The sequence below is a fragment of the Exserohilum turcica genome (assembly GCF_000359705.1).
Source record: "Exserohilum turcica Et28A unplaced genomic scaffold SETTUscaffold_6, whole genome shotgun sequence".
In the NCBI taxonomy this organism is placed as follows: Eukaryota; Fungi; Ascomycota; class Dothideomycetes; order Pleosporales; family Pleosporaceae; genus Exserohilum; species Exserohilum turcicum.
Window position 1 is genome coordinate 1,861,911 of NW_007360277.1, and position 21,029 is coordinate 1,882,939.

Below are 21,029 nucleotides of genomic sequence, written 5' to 3' on the forward strand. Positions count from 1 at the left end.
TTGTTGTTGTTGTTGTTGTTGTTGTTGTTGTTGTTGTTGTTGTTGTTGTTGTTGTTGTTGTTGTTGTTGTTGTTGTTGTTGTTGTTGTTGTTGTTGTTGTTGTTATTATTATTACTATTGTTGTGTACAAGCTTGGATGTCAATGGTACGTAAAAAGCTTGGATGTTATGCCTTGGAAGCTTGGATGCTCATGGTCTGCAGAAGCTTTGGGGAGGGTACTTGATACGCTAACCAAGTACAAGCCGTGCACGTGTGTACTTATGCGCAGTTGGTCGGGTAACAAGAAAAGACAGAAAAAAAAAACCATCCACTCGGACTCGAGCCGTCTGGTGGGTTTTACTAGTGGCAAAAATTTATGTCTGTGGTAAAGTTTATCGAGCAGAGAGATAAACACAAAGGTTAATTATGCTTTTAGCTTTTTTTTGGGGGGGTTTTTTTGAATCTTTTTCTGTTGTTCTGGAACGCTGACGGTGGAGACCGGGGAATGTAAGCACGAGAACGATTACACGTCGAGCACACAATGCTATCACCAAAGCATACGATTATGAGATGAATTGTACAGCGTACATTAAGCGTTAAATAAGATGGGATAATCATCTATCAAAATTATGGATCAAACTCCAATAGGCTTTATGGGACTTGGAAATTGCGCAGAGGAAAGCGAATTTGGGAATTCAGCCAATGGCGCAGCGTTGACTGGAGCGGGGCCAATGGAGAGAGTATAGAGAGAAAAAACCAGTGTCCTCCATCATTCTTCGTGCCACACGACGACCGTTTCCATGGACGAGTCGAGTATTTACAATCCAAAGACGGCGGCGAAACCAAGGGCAATAGCACCGAAGCCAACGGCGTTGTTGGCGGCAGCGTTGCCGGTAGGCCTGGGGGAGGTGGAGGCCCTTGCGGAAGTGCCGCTGGCAGCAGGTGTAGAGGCGGCAGGAGCAGAAGAGCCAGCGGCAGAGGAGCCGCTAGCGCTGGCGGCAGCCGGGGTGGAGACAGAAGGAACGTTGGAGAGAGTGACACCACCAGACTGGCAAAGCTTAGCAACGGCAGAGGTGAGCTCTGTTGAAGTATTGGTTAGTCACGTGATTGGCATGCAAATGTCGAGTGGAAAGCGACATACTGGCAAGGTCGTCCTGGCTACACTTCTCAACCGAGCACTTCTGGACCTCGGCCTGGATGGCGTCGCGACCAGTAGTGCACTGGCACTTGATGTCGGTGGCACCGCAGCCAGACTTGGGCAGAGCGGAGACGAAGCAAGGAAGCTAAGGGGGGGATTAGCATGGATGGTGTTGAATGGGGGGGGTGTGGAGAGAGACGTACAGCGCAAGAGGGAATGCCAGACAGGTCAGGCTGGGACTGGGCGCTGGTCATGGCGAGGGTGGCGGCAAAGGCCAGGACGGTAGCTTGGAAACGCATCTTTGAGGTTGTTGTGGGTTGTTGTTGTGATTAAACGGGTAGTACAAAGATTGACTGGTGGTCAGGAGCGGGCGACAAAGGGCGTCGAAGTGAAGAGGACAACAAAGTAAGATGGGGACGAGGAAAGGGAAAAACGGACGAGGAGCGAGACCTTATTAACATGTACGACAGAGCGAGGGGGGTGGGGCTAGCAGAAGGGGCATTAGGTTTGGGTTGTGGCCCAAGAGTCGTCGATAGGCGCTACTAGGGGATGGCTTCCGCAGCAGCAGTGGCTAGTGAGATGAACACTGGGCAAAAGGCGGAGGCAATCGACACTGGGGGTGGTGCTGTTTGGGGTTATTCGCGGTGCTTACTTGGCCGTTTTTCCCGGTTGGTCCAATCCGCAGCATTTGCCGTCAGCCATGGATATTACCCCATTGACGGCGTAGACATGGTACGGCGGTGTCGAGGGCCAGGGGAGCGAGTGCTTTTCGCAACGGCACACACGGGGAGGGGGAGTGGGGGGCGCCAGGCGTTGAGGTGGAGCGAGCGATACTGCTAATACTTACTAGAGAGAGAGAGAGGGAGAGAGCGGGGGCGAGCAGTGGTGGTGGTGGCCGTGGTGGTGGCGGGCCATGTGGCTCCAAAGCGCATGTCAGGGCCCGATTAGAATTTGGGTCGGTGCAATACCCTTGCACATACGCGGTTAGCGTGGCTGGGGGAGCGGACACGGAGACGATGCCACTGCTGCCTCTCCGCTCCCTCGATTCCTTTGCACCGCCCACGACGAGTGCAGCGGAAAGCGTATCAGCCATGCCTCGCGGGCCTGTCGGGCTGGCGGCAGCAGCAGCAGCAGCATCACCACCGAAGCCGTCCATACACACGCGCATACACGTGCATGCACGCACACGCCCAAAAAAGCAAGCCCGCCGTTGAATGAACTCCTGTGCACGCGCCCCACGGCTGCTTACTTTTTTTCGTGTCGCTCATTGCTTTTCTGACACATGTTCTCGGAGCTGGCAAGTCACTCGGGCGCCATGGCACTGTGCGGCACCAACAAAAAAAAACTGATCATCAGCAGCAGCAGCATGTTTGGATGACTGCCGGTGGTGCTGATGGCAATATAACCATAATATGGCTCGCCAAGCCCCACCCAGCAAAAGCCCATGGGGGCACTGAGCTTGTTTCTCCAGAGTCCCCCCCCCCTAACAAGACGATACTCGTGCTTTTGCTACGTAAGTCACCGCCGCAGCAGAGATTGCATGGATAGATAAAGTGCTTTGGTTTTGCTTGTTCTGCCCCCCCCATGGCGCTGCAGCAAATACTACGACCAAGTAGGCGCGCCAAGCCGCACGGAGATGGTTCCAGGCTAGCCTTGTCGGTTGCGTACCTGTACCTGCATGCCTCAGCGGGTCTGATATCATCTCCACCCACCACCCACCACCCACCACCACTAACCATCACGTATCCATGTAGCCCCCCTTTGCTCATCATCGCTTTGCCAATCACCGTCGGCTGCATGGCTCCTTTCCCTTTCTTTTCGTTTCTTTTTCTTTTGTGCGTTTCTTTTTCGTCCTGATCCATTCTTCGTTGCAGCAGCTGCGACCATGGTATGCGCTGCTATGCCTACTCGGGCGCCGCTCGCATCCGCCTAGAACGAGTCCAGAAGCGTTTGCACTCGACTCGCCCGCCCGCCCCAACTACCGCGCACAGGCCACTGCTGCCTCCCCCCCGGCCCGGCGGCGGCGTCTGAAACAAGGCCCCTGCGTCACCTGATGCGCCCACACACGCCTCCCACCGCCTCACCTGTCTCAAATGCTGTTCCCTCTGCGCGTGCCTGCCAATCGCCATGTCGTTGCTCTCGCCTGCTCTTTGCTTTTGTCTCTGCACCGCTCCGTGTCACGTTAGTTGCCTGCCTGCGCTCATGTCATCATGCAGCCTGCTCTCCATCCAGACAAACACCTTCCTTCGTCCTGTTTCTACTCCCCACACACCACACCCACAATCAAGCTTTCTTCTGCCGTTTCACCTTGCCCACCCCCAGTGACAACACCTCTCCTCGCAAACATGGCCCCAATCGGCACACACACACACACACACACGTCGCCCATACGCAATGCCACCACATATTTCATTGTCTTTAGCTATTCACCACTACACCCCGCGCCATGACCCCTACATGATGACGCCTGCCTACCACTACTACTACCTCTCCCCTTGCACCCTCAGTCCATGTTTTTCAAACTAGCCTCCCGATCCCAATCACACAAAAGCTGTACTTGGACCTTGTGAGACCGTTTGCGACCCTCTTGCTAACACCGCGTCCAGCCGGTGCTGGGTCGTAGTCTAGCCAGGACCCCATCGTTCATCATGAAACAGATCTTCCCAATCAAAAAAAGTTAAACAATCCAGAGGTATATCGCTGCGGTCCATGGCAAGGAAAGAGATCAACCAGACAAATATGTCCAAACAAAAAAAACGCCCTGGTCGCAGTCGTGGCAATCCGAATATATATGTCAACCCAAGGAAAGGAGCTTGTTTTCTCTAAGACACGAAATCAACAATGAAGATGTAAAGAAAAGAAAAGAAAAGAAAAGAAAAGAAAAAGATAAAGAAAAAGAAAAAGAAAGAAGAAAGAAGAAAAAAACGCAGTGGCTGCTTGTCAGTGCCAGGCCCAAAGAAGAAAGTAGGTAAGAGAGGGTCGCATCACTCGCAACAACAACACACCCTTTAGAACATGGCGCCCTCGACCGGCCGTCCACTACGAGGCGGCGAGTGGTTGCGTCCTTGACCCTCGTCGTGTGGCATCGGCGCTGATGGTCGAAGCTGGCTTTGAGCCGCTCCACGCAGACTCCGCCCTTCACTTGTCGCTTTCCTCAGCATGTTTCGCGGCGGTGGTGAGTAAGCAGCCTCCTTGGCTATGTCGGCAGACCCTGTGCGAACAGGTTCTCCAATCCCAGGCTGCACCGCAGGGTCCGACCCATGGCTGTCCCCACGCCCCAGGCCAAACCGCCGCCTCATGGGATTGATCGGCGGAACCGGTGGCGCTTCCGGCTCGCTGCCGTTCTTGAGAGACGCGCCCGCCGGCAGATCAACCAAGTCAATTACCGACGTTGTCGACAGGAAAACAGGCTCCGAAATGTCCGCCTTGGCCACAGACTTCTTCCGTAGCACCCCTTGTCGCGTCAGAGGCTGTACAGTGCTTGGGTTGAAGGCCGTAATGTTAGGTGTCGTGGGGTTGGAAACAGGAGGCGTGTGGCTAGTCGCAAACGGCGGCATGGGCGAGTTGGGATGCGGGTAACCCTGTTCGTTGTTGCTATATGCGCCAGGCGAAGGCCGCGGCGACATGGGCAAACCAGGCGACACCTTGCCCTGCCCAGGAGTGAAGCGCGAATTCTGCCCCGCCCCAAGGTTCGTCTGGATCGGAAAAAGGTGCTTCGACTCGAAGTGGTTGGCAGCAGAAGCTTTGCTGTTGCTCCGTGACCGCGACCGCGTCGACTCCATCGACGACTTGGGAGCTGGCAGTGGCGGCGTGGCGTGTGCAACGTATCCAGGTAGCGAAGGAAGCGTATTGGCAGGGTATGCGCTCCGAGTTCCCTCGGACATGGCCTGGTCCAGGTCGTCACGGTAGTGGTCTCCGCGGCTACGCGACCGCCCAGACGACGTGCCAGAGCTCGACCGTTCTCGCGTTGAGCTCCGAGTTGACACGGGTGGTGATCTGCCTGTAGGCCGACCCGTCCGGCTGCTGTCCGTCGCTGAACGTTGTCGCTGGTCGAGTTCACGCTGAGCATCCTGCTCGCTCTGCTGGAGTACACGCGACGGCTTGGAGCGTAGTGGTGGCATTTCTGCAAGCGAAGTGCTGCTGGCATTTCCTGCCGCTCCACCAAGTGCTAGCTTCCGTACCGACTTGTTGGGAGCTTCGACCGTGGCAAATGATTCACCACTCGACTTTGCACGAAGCATGCTCAGAGCATTCTTCAATCCTCCCGACGAACCGGGTCCAGCGCCAGGCCCAGGGCTTGTCGACCGACCCTCGGCCCTTGCGCGAAGATTTTCTTGGATGAAGCGTTGCCTCTGCGCAAGATCGCGCTGGAAAGCCTCGTGCTCCGCCTCGGTCTCGTTGCTAGCAATCCTCTCGTGATTCCTTCGCGGTGTGAGGTCCCACGCAGCACTGCCATTCTTGGATCTGGGCTGCTCAGAAGTGCTCATGATAAGAGGCCTTATCCTGGTGGATCCCTCAATAGGACTCGATGGGTTAGCCGGCTCCGTGTCGCGATACGGGTTGTCAATGTCGTCCAGGTCCCACGGGTTCGAGTGCGTGTAGGTCGAGGGTGCTCGAGTGCCGGCCTCTGACTCTGGCTGTCTGCGCTGTAGACCAAAGTCATTGTTAGCTGAAGCCATGGGCGGACTCATCAAAGGCGGTCCAGCTTCTCCATAGGCCGACGAAACATTGCTGACATTGCTGACATTGCGTAGGTGCTGGCGAATCAATCCACTAAGCCCACCGTTATTAGGGCCTAGAGTGGGAGCATTCGAATCTAGGCCACTCGGCTTGGGAGGCTGAAGGTCTGCACGCAGCGAAGGGCTGAGAGTATGAGCAGCAAAACCTGACAGCTGAGCCTGGTCGTCTGATGGCGCGCGCGCACGAAGCGCAGGGTGTTCAAACATGGGCGGTGCAGGACCAGTGGCAACGGGAAGGTTGTCAAAACGGCGGGCGGATCCGGCTGGACGAGTTGCCGTCGGCCTGGGCGCTTCCTCTTCAGCCTGCTCATCATCACTGGAAGTTGCAGAGGCGAGAAACGTGGCCTTTGCACAATCATCCTGGCCTTTCTCACGCTGCTGTGACGGTGGGCTTGCCAGGGCTGCACCTGCCGTCCTCATCTGGCTAGCAGCAGCCTGGAATCTGGAAAAAGCATGTGTCGCCGGGCTTGGCTCGGCAGCGGATTCAGGCTTATGTGTTTCTTTTGCTTCACTTGCGGCCCTCTTTCGTTTTTCCTGTTCTGCACGCTCCCTCAACGTAGGCTTGCGAGCGGATGGATTTTCGGACCCTGGTGCCGGCGACTCGCGTGCCTGACGATCCTGGTTCATCTGGCGCAAGCGCTCGGCGTATTGCTCTTCACTAAATGCCTCCTTGGGCTTGTTAAAGGCTCCCATGGCCGTGGCTTTGCCGCGGTCAGTCGGCTGGAGCGCGGCATTGAGTGAATATGCGTCGCTGTCCTCGCTGATGACTGGGCTAATCAATGGCGGCGATTGCGGTCGCGACAGGACCGGACTTGTGGCATCAGAAGAGTTGGTTCGGGTCATGCCAGGGCCTGAGAAGGAGTTGGGGCTGTCTGAGCGGAAGCCTGGACCGCGGGCGAAGCGGTCGTGGAGGTTTGTCGCAGAACGGGCATGGGCCATGCCTGCCGGTGGGGTTGATCTTCCTGTCGGAGCTCGTGCGCGCTGTATCGAGTTGAGGCGGCTCATGGCCGATGACTGCTGGTCCTGGATTTGCTGGTCCAAGCCTTGGTCGTATAATCGGCGCTTAGTGGTGGTGGTAGAGCGGCTTAGGTCTGGAGAGCCCATGGGAGCTGACGAAGGAGGCAAGGCAGGAGACGAGGCAGGGATGGAGTTTGCGCCTTGCGAGGCTATTGACGTGGCAGCAGTCGAAGTGCGCGTGTTGACTGGGCCCGAGTTGGTCGAAGACGTGGTCTCTCTCTTGCGGCTGACTTCCGAGGGACTCGAGGGCTCCGAGTGGTGGTTGCCGTCGTCTTCGTGTTGGAATTCGTCTTCGTCTTCTGCTTCTCGGCGCAGCCGTTCCTTTTCCTCCTGTCGTAAGCGCTGGTATGCTGACATGTTGACGTCGTCGTCGTAGAGTGTGCGCCCTGTGCCCTTTGAGTTTGAGTTTGAAATGACGAAAATCTTCTGTCGGCCGCCGAACAAGATGTTGCCCTCGCCCGGCCTTGCACGAGTCATTATGCTGCTCGAGTTGTCTTCGTCTCTGCTGCCGCTGTCAAAGGAATTGGTGCGCTCGTTGGCAAAGGGGCGGACCGAACTACTGAGTGATGAGACCTCTGCAATGTCGCCAAGGCCGCTGGGATTGAAGCCAAACTCGTGCAGGCGTGACTGGCGTTTGGGCTGCAGGACGCTGTCGTCGCTCGCCTTGCCTATCAACGACGAAGGGTCGTCCTGCTCTCTCAGCATGCTGAAGCGGGTAGATAGGCCAGGCAGGATCAAGCTCGTGCGGAAGTCGTCCGCTTTGGGCAGTGCGGCATTGAGGTCAAACTCTTGCTTGGGCTCTTCCTGCCCCTTCTTGCCCTTCTTGGGCTTTTTTCCCGCAGGCGCCTCTTCGGCGCCATCCTTCTTTCCCCTGCACGCCCCGGCTGCGGGCTGGCTGCTGGGCTGCTGCTGCTACAGGCTGCGCGCGCCTCGCTGGCTGCGCGCTCCTCGCTGCCCGCTGCCCATTGCGCATGCTTGGCCTCTGCTGGCCTCTGCTCGCTGCTCGCTCCTCGCTGCTCAAGCGCCCATGCGCGGCACGGAAATGAGCCTAGTCCACTTCCAAAATCCCGGTGCCTGCTCAAAGGCCCTCGTCACTCCCCCAGACCCAAAACTGTCCAATACCCACGCCGACCCGCCCTCGAGAGCCTTCTCTTCGGTCGGGAGATCTGCTCGCTGCATTGTTCCTTCTCCTTCCCTCGCCCTCGCCCTCGCCCTCGTCCTCTTCCGCCGCACTTCGCTGCGCGCCTGTGCATCCGCTCCTTGCTCACTCTCTGCTCTCCAGCTGTACACGCTCCTTTACCCTTCCTAATCTATTGTTTATACCACCGCCCCAGCCCGCCACTTCGCTTCGTCTTCCCACCACCCTTCTTCTTCTTCTTCTTCTGATTCGCATTCTTCGCCCCGGAGACCCCCCCTCCTCCCCCCGATCCCACCACAAAAGTACACAAACAAATAAAAAAAGAAGAGAACTAGACCACGAGCCCACCCGCACACTACATGTTGGCCACCTGATACCGCGAGCCCGAGCCGCCTCATCTTCACCTTCCTCGCTCCCACCGCGCAGTGACAATTGGCAGGCGTGCTCCTCCCCCCCTCACTCCCACCCTAGCCCTTGTTACTCCCAGCAGTAAGATGGCTCCTTCCCCCCCCCCCGCTTCCGTGCTGCACCAGCAACACCTTCCACACACCTTCCACACACCTGCCATCACTTGCTAACATCATCCAGCACACAATGAACCGCTGGCTGAACCGGGGCGCCGTCGTCGCCGTCGTCGCCGCCGCCTTAGCACCTATCACGCCCCAAGACACGACTCGACTGGGCCTGACGTGCCTTGACGCAACTTGACTCGCCTCGACTCGTCTTGTTTCGTGTCTTTGGGCGCTGTCGGAAGGCGAGGACCCGCCTCCCCTAGGGCTGTGCATGTGCATATGTGTGTCCATGTATGTAGTATGTCGTATGTGGTAATAACATGTATCGTGTGTGTGTGTGTGTGTGTGTGTGTGTCTGCACGCTGCCTGCGCCTGCACCTGCAGCAACAGCCACGCCTAGCAGCGGAAAAAGACCGCCCTGGCGCCCGGCCCCCGGTATTGCGCCCCCGAATGCACCGCTGCCAATCAGCGCTCGGCGGTACCTTGCAGCGCCGGGCCTCACGACGTTGCTTGTTCTGCGGCGTCTGCTGGCCTCGCACAACAGCGCGCTTTGTTTTTCATCATCCTTTCAGCTTGCCCGCCGCCCGTCGCCGGGACAGCCAGGCCAGCGTGCCAGCGTGCCAGCCAATGCAGCGCGCCAGGCCGGCCGCCCGTCTGCCAGGCTGCCAGGCTGCGTGGGCTTGGCTGCGCGCGGGGAGGCGACCATGCGCGCGGCCCTTGGCCCTTCGCGTACCTGAGGCCGCTAGCCTCGGCACGCCCAATCAAGCGAACGAATCACCCGTACACCCCAGTCCCGGTGGCCCTACTCGGTTCCCCTGGCCTAACTGCCTGCCTCTGCGCTGCTCGGCATCCACCTCTCCTTTGTCCTCGCTGTGCTACCGCTAACTGTCTACTGCCACTACCTGCACTGCGCCGGCCACCAGTAGCGCGCCCGCACCCGACTTGTCCGACGCCGACGCTGCCGTGCCATGACACATGAGCGAACCCATATCTCCATCCATCCATGCTGCGTGTGCATGCTTCCTCGCATATCCCCTCGTTTGCCTCGACCATGGCGAATGTCGCTATCCACTACCCACACAGCATACTATTGCTATAGTGCCCCTCTGCAGTGGTAGTCGCGCGCTCGGGTCTCCTCGGCCCGTGCACCGGCTACGACTGTCACGTTGTTTTGCGCCTGCCCGCCTGCCCCTCATGCCATGCAAGTCGCAGGCGCTGAATGATGGATTGTCGCTGCCTGCCTGTCCGTCTGCCCGCGCTTCCCTTGCATGCTGCACGCGCCGTTGCTGTCCTCATTCAGCTGCACTCGCTCACTCGCTCGTGCGACGCTCGTGTCAGGGCGCGTCGCTGTCCCCCGCATCTCGTCAGCTCCTGCTGTATTACGCCCCATTGATCTTTCCTTTTCCAGGCGTTGCTGAACTAAGCACAGATGCAGCATTAGCATCGCCGCTCCGCTCCTTCCTTGCACCCACACCTGTGCCTGCGCTTGCAACCCTCACCTCCCGATCTAGCGTCCAAGCGTCGCCCCCACGCACAGACCGCCCGGCACTCCAATCACCATGCGCTCCACTGCTTCCTACTCCTACTGGTTGCTTCTTCTGTTGGTCGCTCCTTCCCTCGCCCTTTGCATGACCTCACTCCCACTCTCACTCCCACTCCTCCTGGCCTGCACTCGCCCGCCCGCCCGCCCGCCGCAGCGCTGCATGGGAAATTGCCAGGCCATCCCCTCCATCTACTTGTAATCGATTGTTTCATAGCCACGAGACACCCGCGCCCTGCTGACTGTGCCATCCTCATCTCCCGCCGTACCCCCGAAATTACCCTGGCGTTGGCACTACGCCACGCTACACCCCTCTGGTCCTGGCTCTCAGTCCTCCTCTCATTTGTTGCCCGCTAACGACCACGCACGCACTGTTGGCAATCCGCCATCTCCCCCAACGCTCCCGACTGCCTGCCTGGCTCGCCTCCTAAAGTCTAACGTCCAGTCCAGCCCCATCACATCATCCATCTGCTTGCGGTCCGACTGGCCATGGCCCCGTGTGTCACGCGCTCCTTCTTCACCCAGGCACCGACGTTGAACTGGCTTGATCTGCTATTGCCTCATTGATCAAGCCGCTCACAAACGCCCTCAAGACTCAACACGCCAAAATAAGACAATGCTCGAGCTCCCTACTCTCACCTTGCTCACTCCCTCCCGCCACTACCCCCGCCTCTCCCCGCCCACGCCCAGGGCCGTTTGTCGGAGCCAGCTGCCAGCTGCCATATGAGATACCGCCCCCCGACTCTGTCTGGCCTTGCCCAACGGCGACCGAGAAATTGCCGTATCAAATTTTGCAAAAAGACCCAGCGCTTCTAGATGCATTCCTTCGGCTGATCAAAAATTACGCCCATCTTCCCCACAGCTGTCGGGAGATGAGCTCCAAATTTCGGCTGACCACGTGAAACAAGATCATGATGAGGCTAGAGTTACAGGACCCCTACCGACGATCATGAGGTTGGTTCCCTACATCTTCTGCCCTTGCGCCTATTTGCTGTTTGAAATTGTTTGTGATTTATTCTAAATGGGCCTTGGATGGAAGCCTGGGGTACACGGCAGCACGGGAATAGGGTCATCCTGAGCTCTGCAATTGACGTCAAATTTGCATATTTACCACCTGGCCTGCGATACCTAACAAGTAGCATATGCGTATCTAACGCCAACCACCCTCACCCATGACGTATCATGGCCTCTTGTCCCGAATGCATCAACCGTGGCTCGGCATATATCTTACCACGCAAGCAATGCGCCGTATCCAGTCTGATTGCACTCGTATGTCGCCGCCGCTATCAGAAGCATCGATAACGATTGCGTGACCACCCGGCTTGCCGCGAATCCCCCACCTGCTACCGAGTCATCGGGTCCGCGCCTCTCCAGGGATACCACCGTCGAATCAAGATCTGCAGTTACAAGACGTGTGAGCATCCCAGCAAGCCAGAAACTCTGCTACAATCACTTGCCGCACACGTGATCCGGCCCGACTGCCCAAAGTATGGGTCGATGCTTTCCCCTTGTCCTCAGCTGTTGTGCCCTACAAAGACAGGCATGCTGTTTGAGATTGAAAACACCCAGACACTCCACTCCGACTTTTCGTATCGTCGAATACCAAAGCTTACCCTGTCTGCTTATCTGTCTCGTCACCCGCTTCCCCCCTTCCCCGTTTCCCCACTAGCAGGTCGGAGAAAAAAATAAATAAAACAAGGCTGGCAGGCTCCTCTAATAAGCTTTGTTGAACAAGCCAGTGTCTCCAGTTACAGCTAGCACCTGTACAAACGCCCAAACGGGCAAATCACACAGAACAAAACGCCTCGCTGTAACATGCACACATGGCAGCTTTCCCCATACTTGGCCTGTGACGGCAAAAGTGTCACTGAATGCCATTCCCGACGCTCTCTCTACACACGCATGTCTTGGCTCGCTGCGAGCTATACGCGTCCCCTCCCCCACCTCGAACGTGCCACGCGTTCTAATCCCATCCTTTGCTATAATGATAACTCCCCCACCCCGCCACCCCGCTGTTGTCGACTCGCCTCAGCCATGTATGTCTCATGCTATTACTGTCAGTCCCCACTGTGACGGCGGGGTGGGGCCTTGCATGGACGGGCGCGGGGCGGGGCGTAGTGTAGCAGAGTGTACGGATATACAAGTGCACTGCACAGCACAGCACAGCACAGCATACATGGGTAGATGACCATTCATTACCAGACAATGACATAAGAACACGGTACAAACGGAAAGCTCAAAACTCAATTCCAAGTCTCACTATGACAAGATTGCGTCAATCCTGTCTTCCCATCATCATCACGTTATCATGGCTTTAAGGTTTGGCCACTCCACTCCACACACACACATGCATTATTTACATGGCTATCCCTACTTCCTTTACCCCCCCCCCATCTACCCACACAGTAAGCCAAGGTAGACCCTTTTTCGCACAAAACACACAGAGAGACAGAGAGAGAATAAAAAAAAAGGACCCTGTGTTACAGATTCAGCCTTGACCACCCGCAACACGACAATGACATAACATAACACAATGTTTGTTCTATGTATGAGGTGATTTTTCATGGCTGGCTGGCTGGTGGAGCACTTTGTGCATTTCCATAACACGCTGCTAATATTAGTAGTGGTGGAGAGTAGAGACTAAGTACATGTGGAAGGGATAAATGTGAGTACATAATAGTGTAAGCAGCAAGTAAGTGGTACTTAAGGTACATATCGTGTAAGTAAGGGTATGCATGTATATATCCATCCATCCATACATACATACATACATAGTCTGGACCCTTTTGATACGATAAACCACGTAGATAAGACTCTTGTATACGTGACTGTGAGCATCACAACATACATGTGGATACATCTTAAATATGCTCAAGTCCCGTCAAGTGAGATAAGAAAGTGACGTAAGACGCAAATCAAGCCTTCTTCTTAAACATTAAAACAACGAGAGCATAGATAGGTGAATAAGAAGAAAAGTGCCGGTTTCTCATCAACGAGAAATTGTACGTCGACACAAGACCAACAACAAGCAACAAGCAGCCACCCCGAAGAAATACATGAAGCACTGATACCCTACTCAGGCACGTCCCGATTCATATTCAACAGCGTCGAATGAATGCACTTCCTTCAACGCCAATAGAAAAGATACACACATGCCAACATGTCCCAGCAACAACAACTCCGCGTCCATCATCACGCAACCCACATGATTTTCGTATGCTGCATCTAAGCCCCCGTCCCAGAACCATCCGTTTTTGTATCCATGCCCAGCCGACGGACCCGCAAAAACCGACCAACACCCCCGTACCCAAACCCATCCAGTCCATGTACAATAGGCCGCCAGGCATTCTACTCCTGCTGCGACTTGCCGCCACCCATGCGCTCGATATTCGACATCAAGCGGCTCTTGCTGCCACTTGTGCTGCGGTTCAGGCCAGGAGTCCCTTGGAACTTGAGACCGCCCGGTGCTCGGAGGCCAGACGGCTTGCTGACCCCACTGTTAGTGCTGCCGCCGCGCTCGTTCATGGCTCCGATACGCTCGCCCATGGCGCTTCCTGGACGCCCACCTCCGAGAGAAGACCCTGGCCGTGGAGGAGCACCAGCAAGAAATCCCGTGTTGCGCATGGCCTGATGCTGCGGAGGCGCTGGCTTATGAGACACTGCTTGTTGCTGTTGCTGCGGCTGTTGCTCCTCCTGCTGTGCAGCAGGTGGCGTAGAGCTCATCTGTGAGCGACGAAAATCTTCTTGTTGCATTTCCTCCATCTTCTCGCCGCACATGGACAGCATCTGCTCAGCCGCCGCTACCAGCTCTCCCTTTTCTATGCGCTCTGCCTCGAGATCTTCCACAAGAGCATCATGTGACTTGCGTAGAGACTGGAGCTCGGACTGCAGACCAGCAAGTTTGGCCTTGAGGTTCTCAATCTCAGCCCTCTGTGCTTCGAGCATCTGCGCATCTTCAGCGTTCCGGGTAGACTTGGAGAGCGGCGTTCCTTGATTGTCTCCTGCATCTTGCTCCCCGGTATTGGTCTTGGTGTCGCGCTTCTTCTCTGCCTCTTCCACTTGTCGCTCAAGGCTGACAATCTGCTGTTTGAGTTCCTTGCACCGCTCATCGGCCTTTCTCTGATAGTTGTCCTTGAGCGCTTTAATCTTCTTCTCATGCTTGGCCTTGTAAGCCGTGTGAAGATCGCGTGCAACTTCGTTGACCTTTTCGGCAATGGCAGCCTGGCATTCGAGTTCAGAGTAGATCTTCTTATTCTCCCCTCCCTCATCGTTGCTGATGAAAGTCGTCATATCGACGTTCTTGCTCTCAGCTTCGATGAGCTTTGTTTCGAGATCCGATGATCGGTTCTCGGCATCTTCAGCACGCTTCTCAGCTTCGGCCAATCTGGCATACATTTCTTCGCGTTCAGCGTCGTTGCGAGCCATTTCAGCCTGGACATCCTGTAGCAGCCTCTGAACCTCCTCGCCCTTTGACTTCCAGTCCACCATTTGTGACTCTGCGTACTCACGAGCTGAACGCTCCTCACGCACGGTTTCCTGCGCTTCACCAACGCGGCGCTCAGCATCCGCGATAGCCCTAGACAGCGCCTCAATCTCGGCCTCCTTTCCAGACAAGCTGGCAGTGAGTGACGAAATTTGTGATTGAAATTGGGACTTGACAGACTCCAGTTCCCTGATAGTCACGGTAGGCAGGGATCGGGGTGTTGGTGGGGGAGGCAGCTCAAAATCCAGAAGGTTGAGCATTTGACGGCTTTGACTTGGTGTAGAAGGCACATTTGCTCCTCCCTTGGCAGGTGAGCGTTGATTTTGGTAGTAGGACTGCAGAGTTGAATCCTTGCTAGATTTGCTGGGCGACGTTTGCCCGCGACCAGAAGAGGAGCCTCGGGACGTCGAAAACGACTCAATCTGGGCGGTAAAGTCCAGAAGTAGATTGGTAGTGTCATTTTCCTTGTATGTCCGGCGTGGTGTAGGGCTAGGTGTGCCGTCGGTACGACGGACTGTGGAAGGTGTCATTTGGGCGCGAGGGCGAGGCGTGGCCTATATGTGTTAGCATTGTCTCGGCAAGCCTTATGATGTATGCTTACATCCAGCGCTGCGTCCCTGGACGGACTCTGCCTGAGAGACGCAAATTTGGTCATATCTATGCCTGGCATCTCGGAAAAGGTGCTAAAGCAGGTGTCGTCAATATCCGACGTGGCATCCGGTCCATCTGGATGCATGTCTGTGCCGTCCAGACCAGTGTCAAGGTCGAAATCGTGATCCTGGAAACTTGACCTGTCAAGGTTCTCGTGGTGTTCCCTATGTGTCTCCATAAAGTTCATAGCGGCGGTCAAGCCTTCATTGTCGCGTAACTCGCGCGCCTTGAGCGGCGAAGAAGCCGGCCGTTTGGATGGTGTGACTGATATCTCGGGGACCTGGTCTGCCAATGACATCTTGCGCGGGAGCGGTTCGGCTGTAGAGGCGTGGACCGATTTCGAGGGCGACCGGCTTTTGCGGGTGAGAGTGCTCTTTGCCGACCCAGGTGTATCTGCAGTCACTTCCTTTGTGGGAGAAGGACTTTTCCTGGGTGTCCCAATGCTGCTTCTGCGCGCCACTCCTTCAAAGTCATCCATGAGGTTTTTCACCGGCGATGTCCGCACTGGGCTTGTGCGCTCTCGGAGCACCGATTTTTTGTCTGGCGAGACCTTGGATGCCGACTGGGGGACATTGGCGTCCAAGTCGACCAGCGACTTGACAGGTGTAGATGCCGAACCTGGCGCAACGTTTTCCCGGTCATCAATCGTGATGTGCGGGTCGAATGGCGAAGAGGGCGTGTCGTGGAATGCCATGTCGACATCGTCGTCAATGACTATGGAGTCGGAATGGGTATTGGGCTTCTCCGGTGAGAGCGTCGACATTGGTTCTGTCATGACTGCAACTGGCGGTTGTCGAGGCTAAGGGGTTAGTGCAACGGTGCAGAGCACATGGAAGAGTTGCTGTTTGTGTTGTGCTTGTTTACACGTCCGTGCACGCTGTTGTCCTGCCCAAAGAAGTAACCCCCGGTTTGGCCGACGTGACTTGGCTATTACTACACTACATTCACGCACGCAGAGACATGTGGCACACATTGAATTTACTGGCAAGAAATGATAGCGTGTTGACGCAAAAGTCTAGCTGGCTAAAAAGCGAATACATGCGCCTCCTCTTACAACTCCGCCTAGGCTCAAAAACAAAAGTCAACATGTCTATACGTGGTTGGCATCTGGCTGGTACAGCATTCTGCGGCTAGATACATGGCAAAGGCGATAGCAGACGATACTTAATTGTTGATTGCCGTCCTCATTGCCGCAGCCAGTCTCTGGTACTCCTTGAGCAAATCATCTATCTCCTTCAATTTAAGATCTTGTGCGTCTTTTGCTTCAAGAAAGCGCTTGATAGGAGCCGGCGTCTTTTTCAGCTGCTCCAATGCAGCAATTGCCCTTGCACCCTTTTCATCTGGCTGTGCCATTTCCGCAGTGTTTGTTCGACTGAGCGGTTCAGGTGACGGGCTTGTCTTGGCCGCGTCTTGGCCTGGTGAAGGAAGAGCAGGCGTGCTGCTGCTGCTCACGGCGCGTGCGAAGCGAGGAAGCATACTCATACTAGGAAAGCGGTTCAAGGGGTTGAAGTTGTTGCCCATATTGCGGAGAGAGTCGACGGCAGATGTGTTGCTTGGTGGGGGCGGAGGTTCTGTCTTGACTGGTGTAGGCGACGGCGTCTTGTCTTCGGCATTTGGTGTTGATGTAAAAGTAACTCGCCGCCCACTGTTGCTGCCTCCTGACTTTGTTGAATCGACACTGCGGTCTCTGATTGGTCTTTTGCCACCAAACAGATCCGCCATTCTCGCGTCTAGCCCTCTGCCGCTGGCGTTCTCGGATGGCTCGTCGCCTTGAATCGAACTTGCGCCGCTATTACTCAGGTTTTCATCATCGTGCTCGGCACGAGTGGGGGAATTGACAAGCTTTCTGGCATCTTCGAGCGTCTTGGGCAGGACTGGCGGATCTTGCAGAGGATTGTCAGGGTTCTTTTCCTTTAGACCACCAAAGAAGAACCTGAAACTGGTATCTAGCGTGGTGTTGATTCTCCCCAGAGCCTGATCAGCAGAGTCTAGAATGGACTCGCGGACGGCATCAGAGGCAGCTTCAATTTTGTTGGTTTGTGTCTGGATGAGATTGCTCAAACGGCGCTGGGCCTTGGTCGTTGTTGGGCTTGATGGTTCTTTTTGTGTGGCCCTTGTGATTGGTGTGGCGGGTGTTTGGATGAGATCTGGGGCATCGGACAGGCCCAGCGACATGGGCGTAATCTCCGATTTGGGTGTTTCAGGTCGCGATTCAAACTTTGAAGAGACGCCCTCTTCTGACCGTAGCGAGGAAAGATCGACCGTTTCCAGGAACGAGATGGCCGCTTCCAAGTTGACCAGACAGTATGCAGTCTCGCCATCCATGCGACTAGAAGCGCGGAAGCGGTGGATAAAGTTCAGGTCGCTTATCACGTTCAAATGAACAGGGGGCAGCGTGATGAGGGCATATATGAGCGTGGGCAGGATCTCGTCGGCAGACGACGTGGCAGGGAAGATCTTGGACAGAGCCTCGACAATCGACTTGTGCGTAGCCGCGAGATGCTGTACTTTGCCAAGGGGGTATTTTTCGTCGTTCATCTTGAGCAAGTCTTCGCGCGCTGCAGACAGGTACTCGCGAATCTCGGGCTCCTTCTCCTTTGCTTTTTGGCGCTCTTCCTCTGTCAATTCTTCGCCCGTCATCAGCAGCTCTTGCAGGCCAATCCCGACCAGCGAGAGAGCTGCTGTCCGCGACCGGAGCTTGTGATCCCTCTCCTCGTCGTCGGTGCTCCTGTGCCGCCATATTCTATCGTATACTTTTTCACACACTGCTCGCTCAACAGCCTCCTCGAGAGCCAGCCGCTTGACCTCAAGAGCTCTCCTGGCCTTCTTCCGGTCTGCCATCTCCGTCGCGCTGAGCATTTGCTGCTCGGCGGACGGGTCGCTTCCTTTCCGTATCGAACCGGGCTTACTGGAGGGGGCAGACCCCTTCTTCGCGTTTGCGACAAACGATTCACTTGTAAGGCGAGCAGAGAGTGTCGCGATGTGTGTATTGATCTTGGAAGAGGCCCTGCCGTAGAACTCCTGAAAAAGCTCACCGAGGGCATCGGCGGATAGCGGCGTGGGGTGTACCTTGGCCGTCAGGGAATCGAGAAACCTAATTGCCTGTCAGAAGCCTGTCAAAAGTGCATAGGTGTCGACAAGTACCTCTCGGTCAAGCTGCGAATCTCGATGGGCAGCTCCTCGAATGTGTCGGGCGCCCGGAGCTCGTGGTTGCCATCTTGGCCATCCTCCCGCTTCTTTGCAAAGACGTCGCCATCCATGTTCTCGTCCTCCTCTGGCACCATGGACGCCTTGAGCGGGTCCAGCATGTCGGTGGGGTTGGAGCCTTGCAGTGTACTCGCGCGACTTCGTGACAGCGGGCTGGTGGTGGTGGCTTCGAGGCGGGTGAAGGAGCGTGAAGGATGCAGGTTTCTCGGGCGGTCGGCCATGGTGCTGGTCTGGTAAAAATGGCTCAGGGGAGTCGCTCAAGGCCGTGTGCGTGCATCGAAAGGAAAGATGCTGAAACCGACGTCACGCACATTCGCTCACGTCATGCAGCGGCACTTCCGACAAGCACCGGGCGTCGCGTATGTGGAGGTGAGACAAGGCCGACGAGAGTATGCAAAGTGCCGGGGAATTGGTCTAGTGGCTGGATGCAGCAATGCGTGGCTTGGGTATTATGATTGGCGTGCAATGGCGATGCACAGCTCCCGGGAGCTTCACCAAGCCCAAGCACCCGGCGCCGTGGGAAGCTCCCCGCAGTGGCAGCAGGCTCCGCACGTGCAAGTGGCGGCCACCAGCGGCGCGTCTGGGGTTAAGTGAACCACCGATCGTCATGGAGGCGTGCATACAAGGGCGCCATCGCTCCCTGCTTGAAACTACTGCGCGTCTCCCTCTGCTTTCTTCTCTGGAATCACAAGACACGCTTTCCAACTGCTCGCCCAGCCACACGCTCACACGCCATGCGCCCACGACGGCTGCTGCTCTCGTTGCTCGCTGCAGGCATCGGTAGTGCCATAGACACCCCCGTCCTGCCGCCGCCACCGTCACTTCCGCCCAGCACCCACACAAGGCAGGTTGAATTGCACGTGTAGGCCGATGTCTGGCAGTCGCACACTTGGCGCCACAGGTACTGCCCGCCTTGTCCGCAGCAGCAGCTGAAGAACAGGTTGTCGTTGATCTTGTCGTTGGTCGTCGTCTCGGACCCGTCAAACATGGCAGGCGAGGTGCCTTTGAGCCCGATGACAATGGTCGAGTTCTCCGTATCGGCAAAGATGTGCCCTCGCAGGCCGTCGGCCTCCCAGCCAAAGTCTTCGGTGTAGTTGAACCCGCCGCCTACGTCCTCCCATTCTCCCGTGTCGGGCTCGAGTATATAGGCGTCCGAGGCCATGCGCGCAAAGCTGAGGACCGTCTCTTGATCCGTCACATTGGGCCCCGCAATCTCGTCCATGGTCCAGTCGTCGTCGGCGAGCTGTACGGGCCTCCCCGTCATTCTGCCCCATTCGAGTATGCCGTCAATCGTCTCTTTGCTTCTGTCCGCCAGCCTCTGAATCGTCATGGCCTCCGACTTGACGCGCAGCCGCGGCACCGGCTCGCCGTCGGCCATCGATACTGCCGCCTGCCCGGCAACATCGAGTCGTCTGTGCAAAGCGGGGTACTTGTATGTGCCACGGTGGAAAACGTGTCGCAGCGAAAGCTCCTTGTCGGTGGTTAGTGCGCTTCGCGACAAGAACCGTTACTACTACGCCGCGCTAGACCTGTACCACAATGTCACGGCCTTGTACCCGAACGCCGAGGTGTGGATGGCGGGTCATTCTCTTGGTGGCGCCGTGTCTTCGTTCCTCTCTCTGACCTTTGGACATCCGGCCGTCACGTTTGAGGCGGTGCCAGAAGCCATGCCCGCGTCGCGCCTGGGCCTCCCCGTACCGTCGGGCCATCAGATAGGGTCGATGCAGCAGCGCAAGTATACTGGCGGCTTTCACTTTGGACATACCGCAGACCCAATCTATATGGGAACGTGCAATGCTGCTACTAGTGTGTGCACGATTGGGGGATATGCTCTGCAGAGCGTCTGCCACACGGGGCACAAGTGTGTGTACGATACAGTCAAAGACTTTGGGTGGCGCGTGGGCATTGGCACACACAAGATTGTCGAAGTGATCCGAGATGTCATCTTGAAGTACGACGCGCCTCCGAAATGCGAGCCCTATGTCGACTGCACCGACTGCTATACGTGGGAATACTTTGAGAGCAACGGCACCGAAACGACGACGAGCTCCAGCCCTACGACGACGTCATGGTCAAGCAGTACCACTCGCACGAGGACGGAAACATGCAAGACCCCGGGCTGGTGGGGATGTCTCGACGAGACGACGACGACGACAAAGTCACATGGCAAAACGACAGTGACGACGACGTCGACGACGTCGACGTGTAAAACGCCTGGCTGGTTTGGCTGCAAGGATGAGACGACGACGCGGACAAGCATGACCTATACGTCGGCGACGGCGGCGCCAGCACCCACGGTGACGACGACGACGTCGTCTTTGCCCACGCCAACGTCGTCGTGCAGGTATCCGGGGTGGTTTGGCGGATGCCTGGACGGCGATGACCCACCCAGCAAGACACATGATCACTCCAAGTCAAAGCCGACGCCGATGCCCACGTCGAGCAGCACGTCTTGCACGTCGGAAGGTTTCTTTGGCCTCATCTGCTACGAGTCGAAGAAGCACAGCAAAACAAGTTCAGAAGGGCCGGTAACGGAAAGGATGGAAATGTAGCGGTGTATGTATGAGGTTGCGCTCAGGCGGTTGAGAGGTAGTGGATGGATGCTTTTGTTGTTTGAATTTTTTT

The 21,029-nt window shown here is 56.4% G+C and overlaps 5 protein-coding genes across 5 annotated transcripts; 1 reads left to right on the forward strand and 4 right to left on the reverse strand.

The window, feature by feature from the left end:
• Positions 1–542: 542 nt before the first annotated feature.
• On the reverse strand, positions 543–1,504 carry SETTUDRAFT_165307 (uncharacterized protein). The gene is made up of 3 exons (XM_008031739.1): positions 1,321–1,504; positions 1,121–1,262; positions 543–1,059 (listed from the first exon to the last, which is right to left on the reverse strand). The coding sequence occupies exons 1-3, from the start codon at positions 1,414–1,416 to the stop codon at positions 797–799; spliced, it is 501 nt and encodes a 166-aa protein (XP_008029930.1). The 5' UTR covers positions 1,417–1,504; the 3' UTR covers positions 543–796.
• Positions 1,505–4,125: 2,621 nt separating this feature from the next.
• On the reverse strand, positions 4,126–8,052 carry SETTUDRAFT_156607 (uncharacterized protein; the record flags this gene model as incomplete). Its single annotated transcript, XM_008031740.1, has 2 exons — positions 4,126–7,734; positions 7,996–8,052. 2 exons carry the CDS (start codon positions 8,050–8,052, stop codon positions 4,126–4,128), a joined length of 3,666 nt encoding a protein of 1,221 aa, XP_008029931.1.
• Positions 8,053–13,116: 5,064 nt separating this feature from the next.
• Positions 13,117–15,960, reverse strand: SETTUDRAFT_141352 (uncharacterized protein; the record flags this gene model as incomplete). Its single annotated transcript, XM_008031741.1, has 2 exons — positions 13,117–15,100; positions 15,148–15,960. The coding sequence occupies 2 exons, from the start codon at positions 15,958–15,960 to the stop codon at positions 13,412–13,414; spliced, it is 2,502 nt and encodes an 833-aa protein (XP_008029932.1). The 3' UTR covers positions 13,117–13,411.
• A 224-nt stretch (positions 15,961–16,184) lies between these two features.
• SETTUDRAFT_141354 (uncharacterized protein) lies at positions 16,185–18,756 on the reverse strand. Its single transcript, XM_008031742.1, has 2 exons — positions 18,342–18,756; positions 16,185–18,291 (listed from the first exon to the last, which is right to left on the reverse strand). Exons 1-2 carry the CDS (start codon positions 18,623–18,625, stop codon positions 16,362–16,364), a joined length of 2,214 nt encoding a protein of 737 aa, XP_008029933.1. The 5' UTR covers positions 18,626–18,756; the 3' UTR covers positions 16,185–16,361.
• Positions 18,757–19,138: 382 nt separating this feature from the next.
• Positions 19,139–20,956, forward strand: SETTUDRAFT_34474 (uncharacterized protein; the record flags this gene model as incomplete). Its single annotated transcript, XM_008031290.1, has 3 exons — positions 19,139–19,252; positions 19,306–19,885; positions 19,932–20,956. The coding sequence occupies 3 exons, from the start codon at positions 19,139–19,141 to the stop codon at positions 20,954–20,956; spliced, it is 1,719 nt and encodes a 572-aa protein (XP_008029481.1).
• Between the last annotated feature and the right edge of the window lie 73 nt (positions 20,957–21,029).

Coding starts and splice junctions, on each gene's coding strand:
- SETTUDRAFT_141354 (XM_008031742.1), bottom strand. CDS start 18,625: ATGGCCGACCGCCCGAGAAACCTGCATCCTTCACGCTCCTTCACCCGC. Junction 18,292..18,341: donor ATTCGCAGCTTGACCGAGAG/GTACTTGTCGAC, acceptor ACAGGCAATTAG/GTTTCTCGATTCCCTGACGG.
- SETTUDRAFT_165307 (XM_008031739.1), bottom strand. CDS start 1,416: ATGCGTTTCCAAGCTACCGTCCTGGCCTTTGCCGCCACCCTCGCCATG. Junction 1,263..1,320: donor CTGGCATTCCCTCTTGCGCT/GTACGTCTCTCT, acceptor TCCCCCCCTTAG/CTTCCTTGCTTCGTCTCCGC. Junction 1,060..1,120: donor TAGCCAGGACGACCTTGCCA/GTATGTCGCTTT, acceptor ATACTTCAACAG/AGCTCACCTCTGCCGTTGCT.